Below are 21,142 nucleotides of genomic sequence, written 5' to 3'. Positions count from 1 at the left end.
GAATGCCTGCTCTTAGAACGGCAATATATTACGCCGGTAATTACTGTTAAACCGGCATCAATTACTATCAAGCGTCAGATGCGCGCGGAACGGATAACCGATAGTCCGGCGAAATACAAGCGTAGAAAGGATGACCAAGTTCGTGACCATCGGGAGTCGGCGAGGGTCACCTAACCGTTTTCTTTCGATCACACTGCGCGAGTAATACATCACTTGCAAGGATACCCTGATCGATGCACGTGGAAAGACTGTCATTCGTTTTAATTGAGCTGCTTTCTCTAACATTATTGGTAGACGTTTACGTATCAGAAGCAAAACAATTGGAAGAGAAATTATGCATGAGCCGTTGAATTTGGGTCTAGAGACTGTGGAAAAGCTTTAGGACAAATAGGATGGAACTAGAATAGCGCTCGACTCTTTGCACTCGAAGAATCTTTTCAGTTACAAACATTTTTGCATGTCTTCATCAACGAAACTTCAACGATCGTGAATAGGAAGACAAGATGCTATATACGAGAGGATGACCATAAACAGCGAAGAAATTGAGAAATTCATTCGCGATGCTCGTGCGTCCTTCAAAAACAACGGTGCTCGATGAGTCGATCAATGGCATTCCGTACACTGATTGCGTTCGTTAGCGTGGCTCTTGTCATTGGAATAATTATTGACGAACTCCTTGACACGCGATACGTGGCGTAACCGTGGCCGCCTGTGCGCGCCGATGAATGTTGAACAATGTGGTTTGATTGGTGGCACAACTAATTGCGGGAACTATTGATTCTGACACGCCAGAAAAGATGCTCGTAACGTTTCTCGACTTCTCTCTCGCAGGAAGGGATAAATGGCATTGGTAATTAATGACGTTGGAATTATTTTCTAATTTAATTATTGGGAAATAGTAGTGATTGAAGGGACATTAATGAGATAGCGAGAAATCAACGCGTGGAATGGATAACGTTGCGTAAGAGGCTCGAAGCCAGAGATCATTTTTATTTAAATGATTATTACGGATCGACGTTGTTAGCGGATAATTGATGAGATCGTGACTGATAAGGACGAGAGGCAGGAGATTTAGCTAACACCCTCTGAAAAGAGAAGATAATCTTTTGTAAAAGATACTTTACCGAAGATCCTTCAAATTCGAGAACACAAGAATCCAAGAATACACGTAAATCTATGAAATTACTACGAAGAATTACGAACTGGTAATTTTAATTCTAGTAGCTCTACTCTATCTATCTGGTTAAGGATTCAACACACTCTGTACATTCAATTACTCACGGCTACCTGAGAAACCTACAATCTACTTGTATTATCGGTGAATCTTAATAAAAGTTGGCAACGAGTTTTGCGGTAGACTGTACGCCAGCAGGCGAGCAGTTAGCATTAGCCACGATGACGAAGAAGGCCAGAGACTCGGTGAGATGATAGCGAGCGCGTTCGCTCGGTGCTCGCATCGGTCACACCACAGGTGACTCGTCGTGGTCCGACTGTGACCCCTGCTCGACCCACGTACCTGACTTCCACTCTTTCCTCTCTCTCCCCTTCAGCACCTCTCCTCCTGTTCTACCGACCAGCAGGACGAGAGAGGATTGTCGGTGCTAATCGTTTCTCGCGCACGAAGCCACCTTGCTCTTTGTCGACTGCCTCTGCTGGCACAGATAGCGCTTTAATCGTCCGAGGATTGTTCGAAGGGGGCTCATTCTCGAGCTAGAACCTCGACGAGCCAGCTAGAAATTGGACGAGGTAGAGATGGAACCTTTCTATCTGTTTGATAGCTGTGGATAGTACTTTGACCGCGGTAATTGTGAATTTTTGGTAATGTATATGTGCGATTAAATTTTTCTTTTTGTACGTGGTACGTTGATTATCGGATTTAGATTATTCTCTTATAATATTTCGTACGAAGAGGAAATGAGTTTGAAATTGGAAATATCTTGGATTTCTTGATTGATTGAAAAAGATTGATTCCATCAAGAGACAAACGGATGTAGATAATTGAGAATTACCGAGAGATTGCAAATTACTTAAGCGATAAACGAAAACAAAGGCCAAAGGATCGTCTTTGATTTGAATGATAAATTACATTCTGAATTGCAATGGCTTGTATGTGTATTTTGTGAAACTTTATGTGACTTCTGATGATTCGAGAAATAATTACCCAGCGTGACGAGTTGCTGGATCGAGATGGTTTCAGATGAATTTTCTATCTTTGTTTCGCATAAACTTGCCAAGACAAACATGTCTATGGCACGATGCTAACCGTCAACGTTACTATCCATTACATTTTCATTCCAATGAGATTTTATATTACTTGGGAACTATGAAACAGTAAACTTGCGTTCGCGTTAGTATAGCTGCGATACATATCAGAAATCTAGATACGAGTATTGTTGTAATTTATTTCTTATCCTTGAATCTTTCTCGCGTATCGTTTTATCGCTCGGAGTAAAATATTTCCAAAATTTGCCGTATCATGTATCTCTCTGTATTTTATTCGTTTTAATATTTATTTGACCAAAATTTTTTCCGCTATAATTTTTAGATATACCTTCTTGTAATTAAGTTCACGAAGGATTCTTTATTTTATTTTAATTGATTGTATAATATAGTTACGTAACAGATTTCGTGATATCGAGACTTGTGAAATCACTCGTTATTTTCCTTCCGTTCAGATGGATATTTAAATGCCTCGAAAATTACCATATCAATTAACCCAAGCCAAGAGTCACAGAACCCATTTAACATCATAAAATATGCCTCCGTCACTGCTTATCTATTTCCTTTCCGTAGCAAGCATTTTCCGCATTTTATCACTTTATCCCTGACTTTTTCTTGCAACTGGTTTCTCACGTTTTTGCCTACGGCCGAAGAACGCGACAGGTGAGAGAATCGCTGGTATTAATCGGTGCTCGTGCACGAAACGTCCACGAGGTCATCTACGTCGTTCTTTGTTTGTCATCCGTTCGTACTCGTAACTCGTCTGGTCGTCGGAGTTGAAGAGGGAACACGCGTCGTCGAAACAAGGTGACGGAGACAGAAAAGAGAAAAAGAACCGATGGGAGACAAGGAAGGAAAAAAATGACGGAGGAAAAGAGAGAGAAAACGGTGCCAGGACGTGTAAAGACTCCGTTTCCAGTTGCGGCTGCATGTGGAAACGTTCCAACCATTGGACCGGTGTGTGTAGGTGGTTTATTAACCTGTTTAGATGCATATCTAATCGGTTCTATCTTGGCGCGACGTTAAATGCTTCTGCGCTCGTCGCTCCTGCAATTTTCCACAGTGTCACGTTCGTTTTCAGCAGCAGCCAGTAACGAAACACCAACAGAGAACCTATTGGTTTTAAACTTGGATATTTCTTTTTGCTCTTTGCTGTACAGCTGGCGGAAGAGATATAGCGAGATAGTATAATCGGCCAGAAACTAAATTGATATGTTTCGAGAGTTTTCAAGGATAGTCCGAGGCATTTTAGGATGTGTAACGATTCCATGCTTGGAAAATTAGAGACTCAGAGATTTAAGAAAATAAAACGGAAATTGGAAAGGTAAATTCTAGACAACAAGAAGATCGAAAGGACCTCTGTAGAGTGCGTATGACTATAGGCTTAGGTTACGTCAATGGGTGTCGCCACTGAACGCCTTAATTTACAAGCTTGCTCCATCGGTTCCACCGTCTGTACCGTTTACTTTTGGCCGTGATAAAACGATTACGTAACACGTTTTGCCCTGGAATACCGAACGAGCAGACGGTGAAACACGAAACGACCAAAGTCGTGGGAGTCGGTCGTTTTACACGCCTGTCGCGCGATTTCCTCGATTTCACGAGGTTTCTCCGAGTTTTGTCGAGATTTGCTCTCGTTGTCGTAGATCTTGGTCACTGCAAGCTAAAGATATTCGTTTCACGGATTGTAAGATGGTTTTGTAAAGGAATTCACTGAAAACCACTGTCTACAGTACAATCGCTACTACGAATCTATCGACTCGAAGATTCTACTTCTGTACAATTCTATTAAAGCTATTATCGGGAACCTGTTAAAGGAACAAACAAAGTATTTTTCAATTGTAATATAAGTCGTTATTGCAACACGTAATTCACAGAAAACTTCACTCAGCTAACCACTTCTTCGTTACAACGATATCTAATTTCTATAGTATGCTTCCTCATCCTATCTCTCTCACTCTTAAATTGAAAAAGTATTCTCCAAAACATGTCACTTCCTCCATTGGAATAGTATTTCGCGGTATCGGTCGATCTTCATCAGTGCCGGAGTGACACGCGAGTCACGCCCAGCATTCACGACACCTACGTCCTTCCGTCGTACGCTCGCGACCCTGACGAGAGGATTAGAAGAGTGTTCTCCCTCGCGGCGAGTGCCACCCATAGAAAGTGGACACCTACGTGCGCTAACCGTCGGAACAAAGTTCACGAACGTCCACGGAAGAGACGTCGACGAATACGAAGAAGCTGAAGAGGTGGAATGACCCCGCGGATCGTATTGTGAACGCGTACAGGGCCCCTCACGGAGGGTAACATATGCGTGATGGCCTGCGAAAGCTACGTCACGCAGGCACGCACCTTTCCTTCTCTTTTTCCCCGGCTGTCGTTTCCTCTTCGTCTTCGTCTTCTTCTTCTGCTCTTTTCGTTTCTCCGTTTGCCTTTTCGCGTAGCCTGCTCGTACGACGGGGGCTACGGAGGTCACCGTACGCTGCTATCTGCCACTAGCGGAACAAACGGTGAACAGGCTGCTTCTCCTCTTCCTGGAGCCTTTCGTTGCTCGCTTTGTAACCGCGACGATCGAGGGCAGGTGGAAGCGTTGGATTCCATGTGACGATGCTCGGAATCCATCGGGGGTCAATATAGCGTTGGCACGATAGTCGGTTAAGTTGATAGAGCGCTACAGTCAGATAGAACGGAATTACATCATTTATTTCGAGTTATAAACTATCATCCGAATGATAAAAACGACCGCGTTAAAATATTTGATTACAGAGATTATGATATTATTGGCACTTTGATCTTCTTTTAGCCCTACATGACTGGTATAGCAACTCGAGAGGATATCTTTGTTTGCATAATGATAGTTTTAGCCCGAGTAAGTGTCGTGGCTCACCGATGACCCACGTTTTCAGTTCTCGCTTTGTAATATCGAGTCACGCTCGTGCCACGTATTATAGACTAAGTGTGATGAAACCATGTATTCACGATGAAGTTCAATCTTAACTATAAGTTTATGTTTAACGATCGACTAGCGGAATTATTCCATTGGCCACATTGTTAAACGACCAATTTCAGTGCATCTGATCATTAAAAAAAACCATAAGGTAAATATACTTATCATTGGTTAAGGCGCTAAAGTATCGGCAAGTATAATTTCATCTTCGTATGGTTAACGTTAGTTGTGAACGAAGAAATTAAAAATTAGATTTTAAAATACAGGAAATTCGAGTAGAACGATAAGACGATAAGGATATCGAGCAGAACTTGGAAACACTTGATTACACAATAAATTCATTGTATTTAATTTAGAAAGAATTGTCATGCGGTATTATACTTTCAAATATATCTGGCGATTATTATAGGAAATTTATCGATAATTTGTTTATTTCTGTTTGTGCAAGATCAACTACCGGAAATCGATAATTAGTGCCGACGTTGCACCTAAAGCAACAAAAAAGTTTCTCGTACAAAAAATGTATTAACATTGCGCTGTTAATTATTAAATGTTACTTGCATAACGTTAAATAATAGACGCAAGAAGAATACACATGCGCGCGATAAACAAGTAAATTTTACTTTTTAAGAAAAGAAGAATACAAAACGTGTCTTAAGTGAAAGATGTTAAAGAAAAACAGTTAATTGGAAATATCTTCAAATAATTTTCAATGTTCACTATGTTCGTTTCTCCCGTGTTTCTCTGAATCAAAGGCTATGGTAAAAATGAGATACACGTAATAAGAAAGAACTCGTGGCAAGAAATCTCATTAACATTCGAAGTAAAAAAAAAAAAATGGATACTGCGTAAAAATATAGTTCTAGGACGTAGACAATTGCCTGATATACGTACACCTACAACAGATTCTATCGACGCAAGTTTTTTTTATATAATATCGATTTGCATATTCGGAATTAATTATTGAAAGCAAACCATCTTCTTCGATATTACAGAAAGATTGGTGAATCATCGTTACTCGCAGTCAACCATGATATTTCCTTTCTCTTATTTTTACGTTAGTTACTTTGAATAAAATATCTTTACACATCTGAAATATTTATCTTCTTTAAAATATACATAAGACGTAAAGTAGCTCTACTATCATTCGTAGTAAAAATGTAGAAAAGCTAGATTTATACATTCGTAACGTTCATGTTTCCTTCTCACGTTCTCGCAGAACAGATTTTCCTTCTCACGTATTAGACTGTTATATGTAGAACTACGCATTTTCCCGCTCTAATATAATTTGCAAGTTTGCAATAAATTAGCTCATCGAATTATATTTACGTAAGAGTCTCGTATAGTAAGCGAACGAGGTTAAAATCAAATATGTAGAATCATCGTTTGCCACACGTACACACAGAATCACCTCGGGAGAACACTTTCAATCACCAGCACGTGTTCCAAGTCCCACATTTGAGAGACACACCTCGCTGTATCGCGGTCGCGTGTTCCTGGAGGGATGTTAATTAACCAGAACCGTAATAAATTCTATCGTTTCCCCTTCTTTCGCCGAGTATTTTCTCTGCTCGCCTCGGCTAATAAACGCTCGCCAGTCACGTGATAGTCCATTGTGTACCGCGGTAGGCCTTCCACAAATGAAACAGCTGATTCGACCGTTCTCCATACGACCAAGGTTACGCCTTGCTAAGAAGAATACGCGTTCTTATTATACCAAGTTAACCTAGCTCTTTCATTTCGATTGTGCATTGACTGGCGAATAGTCGATAAGACGACGATATAGGTCCCAGGATGATTTTGCAAAGTTTATGCTTTTGTTTCTCTTCGAATTGATTTTTCATTGTGCGATAATAAATCTGTAAATTTGGTATTAAGTTTGTGAATGACAACGTTTATGATAGGCGACAACGAATACGAATATGAAGATTTCATTTTTGTTAAAAATATCTTCACTAACGATAACACAAGTAGGTTTTACCTACTTTGAAAAGAGCAGCCGATTAAAAAGATGGAAAGTGCTTGGAACCGGGGCTACGTTTTCTTCGACAGTTGTTCGTAATATTACTACCATAAAGTGTATTCTTTTCTACGAACTTCTTTTAACCATCGTACGCTACTCGTTAACCACGAAAATCAATAAACGCGCGAGTATATAGAGGCGGTAACGAGAGTGAACGTGCAGAGTGAAGCGGCAAGGGGAAGTTGGTATTACGATTAAGTAGGTGAAGGCACTAGAAACACGCGAGCATCCCGAGGGATAGCACCCAGCGATGCTACCAATGCAGAACGAGATCCCGTGGCGTGAAATATGGTCGCGATGAGATCGGCGTTACGCGGCGATCAAAAAGCTGAAATTACAGACGTTCTGGTATACTTGGATATCGTCTCGTTCGCGAGGCTTCGACCGTGATTCGCCAGCTACAGACGACGCCTATAAATTTCTATCGAAGCTCGCTTAAAAATTCTCAGCTCGAAATAATCGATCTGCCGTGCACGTGTACGATCGAAAGCATTCATAGTCGGACTCGCGAAACAGTTCAAACGCAGGACGAATGCACGCACCCACATGAACCGTCGGCGAATGACATACGCAGAGGGAAACCGGCGCACCGGCTACTGCATTATGCATTAGTCATGATTACAAAGTAAGTGGCGTGCTCGTGGCGCGTCTATAGTAATAACGGCGTATTTGCGGTACTTATGATTTTCTACTTGAAACGGGCATAACCCGCTTTAATGGCGCAGGCCAGCCCTCCTGGTCGCGCATAACTTACGGCAGATTTACAACGCAAGCGGATCCCTAGCCGCTGCTGACGCCGTGCGTTGATCGTGTTAACGCCATGACACTAATCTCTCTCTCCTCCTTCCTACGTTCGCGTTTCTTTTACACCGACGGTACGTACGGCCTCGACCGGCCTTTAAAGGTCGTTACGCTCGGTAATTATTGTCGCCCGCGACACACCACAGGCTACGAGGACGATTAATGCCGGACACTGGTGGTGTCCACTAGGTTTTATCTTGGGCGAGCTCGTACGATGTTATTTTGTTCCAATCTTCTGCAGAAGAATGTCGTTTGTCATGGAAAGTAGCTTCATGAGACGAGTTGGAGAGTTGTCGCAGCTTTTTGACTGCTACGGTTGATCGTCGATCTTTGATTAGAATCTTTCTTGGACCGACATTTAAGAACAACGGATACAACGTGCCGGGTATCATTCGTAAGGGATAAAATGGCTACAATAATGTTAGAAAGTGGGTTCAAGAAATCTTCAACGTGGAAGAATTTTGTAGAACTTTGATCCTTCGTACGAGGACGATCGAGAGGCTCGATGCATTTTACTCGTTCAATTGGTAAATCGAATGTACGTTTAGCGTGTTTCGAAGTATTCTATTTAATCAGAATTGCGGAATTAATCGATAAACTAACAGAAACCCATATAATTATCGATGCTACAGGTACTCAAACCATCGACTAAAATTAACCGTAGAAAAATGAGATTGGAGAAAGAAATTCTAAGCACGTTCATTGTCGCGCTAACGAAGCTCCTGTGAAGATAGCAAACACTGAAAATCTACATACACCAGATCTCCCATAATTTTTGCGATTTATGCGCTAACGACGGTCTAAATAATGTATTCTCAAAGCACTAACATTATATAGCTCTCTTAATACCTCGTAATAAAAAGAAGAAATGCTAAAAAGATGAAGAAAACAACGACAAAAGTCGCAAGAGATCCATTGCCGTCCATAAGTTACCAGGTACTTGTTAATTCTAATGACAATCCGTTTTATAATTACAAATTCAATTGTCACCATTCTATATATTCTATCCGATAAAAATATTAAATTCCTAGCGACATGCGGATGCTGTACACTTTGCAATTAATACTATATTCAAATGTTCCTCAAGCATTTCCAACTCGAATGATTTAGAACGTATAGTAGAAACGTCTAACACAGGGCGAGGAAGAAAATCGTGCATTTTAAAGATAATGGCTCGTCGCGTCGAGGATTTATAATGACCGGCTACGTGCAATGGAGGGCCGCCTTTATCGTTCATTAACCACCACGCTAACCCCGGATGCGGATATGCGAGGAAAGGTGCGTGCACGCGTGCTGCACGCGTTCAAACCTCGCGGAGCAAGCGATCCATCGGCTGTTTTTCTGGCGTGGCCAGCCTTGCGGAGGCCGCGGAGGAAACAGCAGCTTCCGCTCTTTCGCGTTTCAACCTTTAATCATGATGACTGGTCTCGGTTAAGACCTCCGTGGCGTCAGTAGCACGCGAAAAATATTCGTCGGTGCTTCTTGTAATCGTAGCCTCCGAGATAATTGGCTTTGGATGATGAATGTTTCGGTTTTCAGGGCTGTTTAATGAAGAAAACGGTCTTTATTTTTGCAACGACGATGCTTCTCATTTTGGACGGAGTAATGGTTTCGGAGGCAAGTCGTGGAACGTTCTTATTTCGTGTTTGAGAGGAAAGAAAATAGTTCCTTCGTTCTTTTGTCAATATCGGGAAAATACTACGATGTTTCGCGTTGAAAATTATATTTCAAGTACACGATGAGATTGTCGTACGTTGCTACTAAATTGCGAAATTTTTCTTTCCTTTAGAAGCTTAGAAAATTCGCTAGGAACACGGCATTCTGTCGGCAATGTATTCCGAATTACGTGATTTTCGTTAGGACATGTCACATCATCCCGGCTAATGAGATACGAATCACGTTTTCAGAAATTTTTTACCACTCGAACATTGGAACCCGGAGGAAATTGTTGAACTTTACAATCGCTGCGATATACGTACATATGTCAGGTGTGATAAGTGTGAATGACGAAACGTAAGAACGATCAAGCGAATTAAGCGATATCGTTTAGATTTTATTCGATTTGAAAGAAAATATAAAGCGCGTCTCTGTTTGACGGTACAAACGACGATTACTCCGCCTTTGAATAAAAATCAGAGAAATGTGTTGCAGCGGCATGGGAAAAAAATCAGTGCATTACGTAACGGAGATGCAGGAGTGAAGATTGTGAATGCAAATACGGATTGGGTGCGGTCCAGGCGAATAACGTATGCACGAGAATCGTGTTGAGTAATTTTTATCTACACTACTTTGACTATCTCGATGTTCATGCATCGAAATATGCTAAGAATGACTACGTAGAATTTGCATAATTCAATTATTTCCAACATAAGAGCTTAGAGTATCGTTGAAAATGTGTAAGTACATCTGAGTTGCTTAATTCCAGTATTTCCTTATCGAACAAGATACATTCTCCGTAATAAAATATTAAGAAAGCTAATCTCTGAGAAACGTTATTACATCGCTGCATTAATTATTATAAAAGTTTATAGCTCAGGCGATATTAAACAGAATTTGATAAGTATGAAATATCGAGATTGGATTAAGCGGAAAATCGAAGTCAACTTTCGTTTTGAATTCGTGTTGAATATATTAAGCAGATTCTAGAGAACGATACAATGTTAGATACTTTTCTCGGGAGAAAGCAATTTCTGTTCATAAATTTTGAAATTTATTGATTCGGATAGTGGCTTGAAATTCTGAGAGATTCCATGAAATTTAGGCGACCCACGTTCTGTTTTCTTTTCCATTCGTTAGAATATGAAATATACAATTGTTATGTATTCGGTAATTCTCTCGTCGTTCCACTGATTTGTTTGTAAATTTTGTTTCACAGATGGCGAAGTGCTTGAAACTAGATCGTCCAAGAGGAAATGTATTTGTATTACGCGAATGTATCTAAACCTTGTTTCGATCGTTCTTTGTAAGAGAACTAAGACAAAGAAATTTGTTTTCTCAACACGTTTATTTTTCTTTCTTTTTTCTTCTACTTCTCTTCGAACACAACCAGTTAAAAAGAAAACCGTCGCTGTTTCTACGATCGAAGAATCATCGAACTTTGTCTGCGCTTAAAAAATTCCAACTGTTTCTTCGTTCTTTCAAAGTTCTTTGCTGAATAATTACTCTTTGCGTAACTGTTTAAGGTTTCTTCCCATTCAAATTCTTTTCATTCAAAAATTGTATCACTTTAAAGCACAATCGCGGTTAAGCTTCGTCTAAAGTGAGTATTGAATCGCATGAAACGAACCTCATCCTCCGAAAACCTTTTCATTATTTATTCTCCATAATTTCTCGCTATATTTAGAAACGAGCATGAACTCGCAACAATCTCGACTAGCCAGACGATTCTTAAGAGAGCCAAGCTACGATCAGTCATCTCTGTGACAGGCTTTCGATTATCGTTTCCCCTTCTCCTTTTTTTTCTCGTTTTGGTCTCAGGTGTCTTCAACGAAGAGCAAACGTTGGCGAATCGGGTTCGCGTGGATTTCGTCGAAAGAGAGCGTCGAATTCGAGACGGGAATAATTAACGTCAGCTAAAAGGCACGGTGCCATCTTTATTCCTGTCGCGAGACTCTCTATTCTTGACCTCGGGGGTCAATTCGTTTTAACGGTAATCTCGCGAAATAATTTATGCCCACCGCATATAATATAGATAGATTTCTCGATTCTTCGATTTTCCACCTTTAAACACACTGTCCACGAAGCGTAAGCATCGTCTATGAGACATGACGATACGTCTACGCAGGTGTCCGGTCTACGAAGCGCACAGCAAGATACATTTCGCGTCATTATTAAAATGTCAAGCGACGTCGAAGATGCTTTCATCTTATATCACTACATTCGTTTACAGCTGTAACTTACGCCTCGCTACTGAAAATGTTAACGCCTGTCGCCGTGACGAGAACGGTTCGCTGCTGTTTCGTGGAAACATGCACATTACTTTACTATGACCGCTGCGTGGAAACGTATTTGCTGTTAACATCGACCCATCTAATACGCGTCTGTGAAACGACGCTTCGTGCACACTGGGTCTTTGCGTCTAAACGACATTTCTCGCTGGATTCTGCGATGATTACGTTATCTGCAATCCCGTGATTTCTGATAGAGAAACACGTTTCACTCACACGATTGAGAAATAATTTTTAATACACCGGGATTGTGATAATGTTCGTTTAAAATATGTTTAAATCGTGGACTATGTTTGTTACTGGGATCAGATAATTTACGAATCTTAACATGTTGGCTGTTTATTTCATTTAAATTATTAATTCATTTTATTATTTCGTCATATTCAGATTGTTTTGTTTTGTCCAAACGTAACTGGATTTCAGATAAGTTTGACAACTTTCACAGCATCAGACAGGAAAAATTATCGTATTTCTGCTCGCTAATTTCTTTGACAATTCTGTCTGTGTATCTTTCACCTGTGTTTTTGAGCCAAGCGTTAATAAACCAGCTACCATATATTGCAACAATATTTGAGATTTTGTTTACGAAAGGGTAAAAACATGTAGGAGGCACAAAGTTCTTCCATTCGAACTCGGAAACAATATGAGGCTTCAGTGTGAAATATCGTAACGACGTGTTAATACGAGCTAACAATAGCGTGTCGTCGCACCTCGAACCTCTACTCACCTGCTATGAAATCTTACTTCTTTGAACTCGGTGTGTTCAGTTTTGTCACAAATTCTATACGTAAAACTCTCTCAATGTTGATACTGAATACCGTACAACTCCAATCAGCAAGTTTCGTGTGGATACAAAGTAGTTGCTCCTGAGAAGAAGAATTCTATGGAAAATCCGTAAGTGAACATTTTTATCTTACATAATTTTTAATAGTATTACTTTTAAGCGAAATTATTGGGAGATTTCCTATGTAAATGATTCGAAATTCTTTCAAATTGAAAAAAAAACATTTTTTTCGATAGAGAACTTTTGATGAAAAGATTTTGTTAAAAAATTCCCTTGAAACGTCAATTTTTAGTTTGATTACTCAAATGATTGAAGATATCAGATTATTAAATATCTAGAAATAGACGATAACGAAGCTATTTATAGCGTTGCATTATTTTCTTCGCGATCATTTCCGGTACGTGGAAACGACAAATGTTTGAAGACAACTCGTCGACGATTTAGAAACGATTCACGTGCTGACTCGCAGTTTTCCGCGTACGACCATCGTAACTACAAACAATTTTTCACTCATCCGCAAACAACTGTATAGAATCGAGGGAACCATTGGCAAACAATAGTTTGGCGTTTCGACAGTTCCGTAATACGAGTTATGATATTTGCGGTACGTGACTTAGCCTTGCTACCGCGCTCATAAAAGTTGCGGTTCCAGTGTATGTTTCGAAGAGAACGTGACGGCATGCGCGATGGGAACGCACGAAATTTTATGAGCTTTCTTTCAGATAAGTTTAAACAACGTGCCAATTCGAACATAGGAAAATTTTAATTACGAAAATATTTTCGTCGTTTTTAAATATCTCGTGGCGATTTCACGTCTTATTATAACTTTCATGAAACAATTCATGAAAAAAGAAAAAAAAAAAAAGAGAAAGAAGAAAAGAATATTACGTTTCTCGGTTGTATCTTTATCCAAACAGCGATACAATTAGATTTTAGAATTTCAATTTCCTCTGGCATTCTATGAGACAAGCCTGTAATGAAATTTTAACTTTGTACTCAACGAGGCTAATTAGAGGAGCAGACCCAGTGAAGAATCACCCTTTTAACGGAAATATTGATCGTCAAGGAAGAAGCGTAAATTCCACGAGAGTTCGAGACTCTTAACCTCGAGCAACTCGCTTCTCTAACACTCGATTATAGAACTTTTCAATTTCAACCCGCTCGATCCTTTATGCTGTAAAATAAGATCGGAGAGCATTAAATTACAGCAAAGCGTCTTTTACGATGCGCCGCGAATACACGTAAGTGTGAAGATACACATTAAACCGATTTTACAGCTTCTATGGAATGGTTATTCTGAAATTGGTAAAGTTCTAGCACGGTTTAACGAGGAAACCCGAAGAAAATGGAGAGAATGAAGAATCTGGATGAGGGAACATCGATCGTAAAAGTCAGTTCTATGACAGTCATTATCCAATGACTTCATCGTTTTCAAGTAGTATATTTACAGCTTCCCATCAAAATTCTATTAGATGCTGGCTTTTAATAGGAAACGAGTTCACGTTAGTTTTTTTTACGATCGTTCAGAGTATAGCGATGAAAATTTAAAACCTCGTTCTTCGAGACGATCGATCTAGACAAAGAGAGAAACTTCATCGAGAATTTAATTATCCATATCATATATATTAACGTTATACATAAAATTAATCATTCTAAATTTGAAGCAACATTGTCCGAATCTGACCTCGACAGTTGATCACCTACATATTTTCCAATGCCAATTGAAAATCAAGAAATCAAATAACAATAAATAATTTTAAACGCGATAAACGCTCTTAACGATACATAATTAATTCCGCGATATAATTCTCGAGAAACTACCTCTTCATCGGTAACCAATCTGCGATAAAAAGTTTCCAATTCTCGAAAGTCCGCCAAATAAATTAACGCACGCATCAAATTCGTCTCGAACGATAGCGCTCACACGTATACTTGTGCATCAATGGCACGAAGCGGAATCACGAGGATCTCTCATCGCTTGAAACGATCGCGATCCTATCGTCCAACAAATTCGGTCGTGTGCACGAGTTACAGCCGACCATAAAATTCCGGCAATTTAACGGTGGCAAGAATTTATTGGATATTTTTGGTAGCTAATGTGGTCAGTGACCTGGACCCACTCCTCTCTCTCTCTCTCTTTTACTCTCTCATCACCACTTCCCTTAAATTTGATCATTCTTTTGATTCTTCGTACACCCTGGCCGAAAGCTTGGCTGTCCTGAAACACTCGCGCACGTCTCAGAAACGCGGCAGATACGCGTCTTCACTGATCGAGCATGAAGATAATGGCGCCACGGACGGGTTCATTTATTGGGCGTAAATCTCGTCTTTCCGCCTAGCGGCGCCTCGCCTGGGTCGCCGTGTAATCGCGTCCTATACGGTTATCCCTCTTAACGTATTTCATCGAAATTCCTGGTGTCGAAAGACACCGTTTACACGCCGCGACGTTAAGGAAGCTTTACGACGCCGGCCGCGGCTACCGCCTCGTTACGAAACCGGTGTTAGGAGCAGGAAGAGAAGGAGAGTCGATCGCGAGGAAACCGTACGGCACGAGGTTGGATTTATCGACGACGACCGACCGGCCGACCGCCGAAATACGAGCCGCGGCTGACGCGAAGCCGCGGGTAACGTCGTCTTTCGATTCTCCGCAGCCCTGGTATTCGCAAAAGAAGTTACTCGTCACGTGAGAAACCGATATTTTATGGATTATCTGATCGGAACGAGGGCTCGGCTTTAACTCGCTCTTGGCTACGCTCGATCGATTGCTGTTGCTGGCCTGGAGAATTGTGTTGGGTGGTTAGGTGGTTAGTTTGATGGATTTGCGACGACCAGGGTGAGGAAGGTGAATAATGAGTTTAGGACAGTGTGTTTTATGGGGGCGGAATTGTTTATTGGATTTGATATTTACCAATGTTGTTCTGGAAAAATGAAGAGTTGGAAGGAGATCGATAGGTAGGATACAGACACTTGCAATTGGTGTTTGTGTAGAATAATCCAAGAACAGGATGAAATAGGGTGTACTATTTGTTAAAAATATAGGGAAATATTAGAAGCAACGCGATACGAAAAATGATATTATACCGATAGATGCCTCGGTCAAAAATCGATAGATAATCAAAATTCGTTGCTTTATCAGATCCACGTGCGTCATACTGCTTAGATCGAAGTAATATTCCAACTTCGTATCTATTTTCATATATTTATCACGATCGGTCTTAACGAATGATATATCCATTTTTGATATTAAAGGCTGCAAGACTGATTAGCAAATCGATTCGTTCTTCTGCAGGTGAGGTATCAGGTGAGAACGTGTCTGCAAGTTCTGGACCACGTGGCGGCGATCGTGGAGAGGCGACCGATTTAGGCACACACACGGAAAATACCGACGGGGCCACCCTGGCCGCGAACACAGCGGTCGACGCCAGGGGCGGAAGCCCCCAGGGTGCCCACCTTTCCGGTGCGGCCACCCCCAGACCGCCAAGGGGAAGGAGGCGACAGAACCAGAATGGTCTCGACACTACTCAAGTAAGTTTGTATCAAGAGTAGCTTAATTTGTAATCGTTAATGTTATCAAAAGTATTAATTATCCTCTCGAACTCTTCGTTTTATAATTTTTCCATCGATTTCTGCGATATCATCTTTCCAATCGTCGATATCATGTTATTCTGGTTTATGCATCGAATTTCTCACCTGATACTCTTCCCAGAAATTTCTACGTCCCTGCGAGCATTCTCTGCAATCACGTACAGCCCGTCTAAAATTAACTCCAATTCAACTTACAAAAATTACTTATAAAAGGAGGGAAACGAAAGAAAAGTCTTGGAGGAATTTTACACACGATGGTGGTCGATGGTCGATGCGCTGTTTACCTTCGAAATATCCAAAAGACTTGTGGCGAGCGCGATCTCGAGTGTTTGATTGCCATCGGGAACAGGCTGAAGGAGACTTCTCGAGATAGAGTTTACCAATCGAAGCGGTAGCATATACACGTGTACACGAGCGGTCCCGTTCGAGGCAGACCTAGTCGGTGCTCTATGGCAGCGATGTCAAGCAAAGCCGCAGTGTCATTCCGTCGCTGACATCCTCGCGGCCGTTCGACGCTTCTGTAAACGCGGTGCAGAGGCCAAGTAAAAGAAAGAGGGAAAAAGGAAAAAGTGTACGCTTCGGTGGCTAAGAAGTATCGACGGTCATCGTTCGCGAAGAATGGTTATCCAATGACACGTGAACATTCTTTCATAGCTACTAGCCGGTCCATGGGAAAGTAATGTCGGTTTATGAATAGGAAAATAAATCAATTTAATAGAGTAATATATATATATGTTATTGTATAAATTGTCTAAAATTAGTATGTAAGCTATCGAAGATTTATATTAATAATTTTTTTGAAAGCGTGATGATTAACGACAGAGTCTCTATTCTGAAATTTGTTCCAAAAGTATCGTTTCTGAAGTAAAAATATTTCACGTCTATAGCTACAACGGCTAGGAGTCAAGCATTTTGTGAATATAAAACACTACTCTTATAGAGCTCGACATAACTTTCTCATCAACGCGATACTATCCTCCATCGTTTCAATGAAGATCCTCGTGTAGAAACAACAGTCAACGATAGAATTGACAGGGAATCTTGATAAAGCTGGAATTTAATGGATCCAGGCTGTTGATCCTTTTTAATCGATGTATCCATTAATTAGTGCGGTATGCGCGTCAATGTTGTTCTATTTTGCTGATGGAGGAAGTATCTTGGATGTCAAAGATGAGTTCGTTCCGATGAATATGAATAAGAGATCGGGGTTAATTGGACTGGGATCAGATTGATCGATGGATTTTGAAAGGATGGACGACTTTAATCTGATCGGTATATTTTAATTGGTGAACTGTGTAATTAATGTGGATGATGTAATTCTTCTACTCGTTTCATCTAACTACTTTATTTTGAATTTCAGATTGTGATAGACAATTCCACAATTTTCTTAAATTCCCACCTTCTTCCTTTCTCTTATAGTTAGTTCCTTTAAAATCCATAAAGCACTTAACCCTTGCGTGCCTTTATTGCGTCTTTTAATGGCTCACAAAATCAATAAGAAACACTACGACGATACCCCGTGCTATCATAAAGAAACACGAGAAGAAGAGACGTAAGAGGACCGAAACAATTTATCATAAGATCGTAATTTCTCTTCAATTGCACGTATTAAACTCTGCAATTATAGCTACTAAACTCCTACCTCATTACTCGCAATCTCACACCAATCTCATCTTCCCAGTGGCTCGCCTAATTGCTCCAAAAAAGAAAAAAAGAAAAAACAGAAAGGAATATTAGAAACCTTCGACCTTGCACGTAGCGGCAAGCACCGAGATCCTACTTTCTCCATAGCGTGCCCATCCTCCTCGACCTGTATCAATCCCAACAAATCGACCACGGTGGCAAATATTTCTCCATTTATCGTGGAATAGTTCTCTGGCTCGCGTTTGCCCAGAACTCTGTCCCTCTGGTCGCTTTTCTTTCGCAAGAAACTGGCGGAAACGGGTGGACGAGCGATTCAAGCAGACTCGTTCGAAGCTTGTACACGTTGGGATCGTGTCTACGTTGCGAGAACCCCGGCCCCTTGTCAGGAAGAGGTCTCGAGGCGAGAAAGAGATTTACCGTGGTCTGTTGGAACGGCTCCTCGGACTCCTCGGGGACCCTATTCTACGCCAATCGAGTCTCGTTCTTCTTGGTGTCACGTAGCCGTTCTCGCCGCCGAAGAGGAGTCAACTGTTACGCCACGCGTTGCCTTCATTACCATATCTCAGATGCAATCTGTTCCCGGGAATTAATGCGCACTTTGATATTTCCTGCTAGCTCGGATCCTCCCCTGAACTGCCTCTTAGAGCGGTTCAGGATGACGTTTCCCATGTCGAAGGACAGAGACGGAGTGGTGGCTCGTGCTGGTTTCAACAGGATATGGGATTTCAAAAGATTTTTCGTTTGGCTCAATCTGAGAGTTGTCTTTTGGTTACAAGGATTTTTATTGTTTTCTCGATGGAAGATGGAAGTGCGAAGATCATGGATGATTGATGCGTTTGATATTGGAGAGCGGAGGTACTAGGGATTCTTTTCATTTTTTCTTTTTCTTTATAAGGATACTGCTTTTTCTAAATTGATGTGGCGAGGTAGCTGTTCGAATGATCAAGTGTCGTGATTAATTGCATTTTAATTGGGTATTTTAACAATGTGTTGTATTATAGCGTAAGGATGATTTATTACTTCTAGTTAATTATTTTTAAACATGTGTTGTGTTTAATGATACATTGACCTGTGATACGATACGTGTAATCTTACGAGGCCATTAATTTGTATCGTGAATTGTGTATAAAATATGTGCTGTTAAAACGGAAGTATCAATGCGAATGTTAAGAGACACTTACGCGTGTTTTACAAGCTCATCGATTTGTACGTAAAATTTAGGGAAGGATGTAAGTGGATGACTATTAAGGAACTCTTCAACAATTTGTCAGAGAAAAGAAATTTGCTTTTGTATGCATATCGAACGGAACGTTCAATGAACTTTGATTTCCAATTGTATTCCAGTGGGGAATCGAATTGGGGGACTTTCAAATTGTGTCTCGCCACAGAATGTACATATTCAAGAACAATATTTGATATTTGTGTTTCAGGTTAAAACAGAACGCCTTACACCAGACAATAATTCTACGTCGTCGAGGAGCGTGACGCCCTCATCCTCCAGCCACCCAGGAACGCCGCCAAATGCTACCCCCTTGGGTGGACCCGAGGGCCCACCACCACCCCATCACCTCAAACACATGGAGCAGATGATGGGACGAAATTATAGCGATTTTATGAGAAGCCTCGCTGCCAAGTACAATAACGCCAACCCTAATGAGTGAGTAGCTTGCTGCTTCTCTGAAAGCATCTAGCCTCCATTCCCTGCTATTAGCAGTAATTCAAATCAGCTTAGCTTTATATCTTCTTCCTTTTCTCGTATATTAGTTGAGACAATTTCCTATTTTTTATAATGCAAAAAGAAAAAATGTAAGGCGAATTGTCATCATGACTTGTGTAAAGTTGATATAAATTTACAAGGGTCGTCCAGAAAGTACTACACGTTTACGTATAGAAGCCACATAAAACAACGGAATGTCGTACAACATTTTCTGCTTAACATTGTCGTTGTACCACGCGTTTAAAACGACGATGCGGATGGAAAATCCCGTCGGTGACGCTTTTACGCTTTTCGAACGCTAAAAAAATTCATTCGAAAGGAATTCACCACCGAATCACAGCAGTTGACGACGATAGGATGATGAATGAATTATTGGTAAGATTATGGGTGCGGGAATTCAATGGGAAGAGAAGAATTGTACGTGATCGTAAGTATTCAGGCTGTCCATGACTCGTGACAGAGGCACTCAGAAAAGTGTATGCGATTTCATTGCAAATGATATTCATTGCAATTTTTTTTTTTTTTTTTGTAAAACTTAAAATTTTGCTTGATCTTAACTTACAGCTTGATCGATAATGCTTCGCAAGAAACGATGATTTAAGGTATTGCGTAAGACGAGGTTATGTGAACCGGCGGCGGAAGCGTATGACGAAGATATAGAAAAACGTGCATAATGTTACGCTATATGTTCAAGTAGAGCTGATGGTTGTATGGAAAGTTACGAATCAAAAATCTTTTTAAAATGTATTATTTTCTGGACGACCCTCGTATTTGATGGTAAAGAACGAAGAAGCTTCAAATGCATCTTGGAAGGTAAAAATTTGCTAAAATTTGGAAATATTGGAAAAATGCTAAACGTTTGAATCGAGGAGAGTAGTTTAGTCATCGATAGTTCTAGCGTCAAGTCTTGTTGCAAGGTTATTCAGTTATTCTAATCGAAAATCATGACTGGAAAAAGATCGAAAAATACTATTTCAGTGGTTAGAAGAACGTCGATCGATCGGGATCGACGAAGATTTCTCAGTTTCTTGCGACGAACACACATAAAACGAGCTATTCTCTGGAACGCAATCATCCGGTGTTAGCGCAACAGTCGCAGCTAACGCCACCCGGTACTATTTAGAGAGTATGAGACCTTGGGAATCATAACGCTTGCCTTGACATTCTTCATACTGTGTTCCGTGTTCATACGTGGGAACGATGGGAAAGACGTAAGGAGCGATCCTCGACGAGGACACTGCGCAAAGCCGACATAGGAAAGGGAAAATATTGATCGTGTTGTTACGCGCATTGAAATATCGATGCTCGTCCAGAGTGGACAGAGTATCTTGCCGGCGTAGAATATTGTCGCGTCTAACCGGTTGCAGGTTCGCGGACGTGTACATCGACTTTCAACCGCGCAGCTTCCGGCACTAGACTCCCAGCTCTGGCAGAAGGTACTTCGGTTGATCGGCCGAGTAAAGATCCGCGT

General features: G+C 40.8%; 1 protein-coding gene across 4 annotated transcripts in view; it reads left to right on the top strand.

The window, feature by feature from the left end:
* LOC126922376 (uncharacterized) overlaps positions 1–21,142 on the top strand; it is a 185,676-nt gene that overhangs the window by 84,660 nt on the left and 79,874 nt on the right. For all 4 annotated transcript variants that reach the window (XM_050734921.1, XM_050734920.1, XM_050734922.1 and 1 more), the window contains 2 exons: positions 16,015–16,250; positions 19,385–19,611. In XM_050734921.1, coding sequence (XP_050590878.1) covers positions 16,015–16,250; positions 19,385–19,611 — 463 coding nt within the window. The remainder of the gene's footprint in view (positions 1–16,014; positions 16,251–19,384; positions 19,612–21,142) is intronic.

This window comes from Bombus affinis, chromosome 12 (genome assembly GCF_024516045.1).
Source record: "Bombus affinis isolate iyBomAffi1 chromosome 12, iyBomAffi1.2, whole genome shotgun sequence".
Lineage (NCBI taxonomy): Eukaryota > Metazoa > Arthropoda > Insecta > Hymenoptera > Apidae > Bombus > Bombus affinis.
This window is presented reverse-complemented; position numbering and strand designations above follow the sequence as displayed.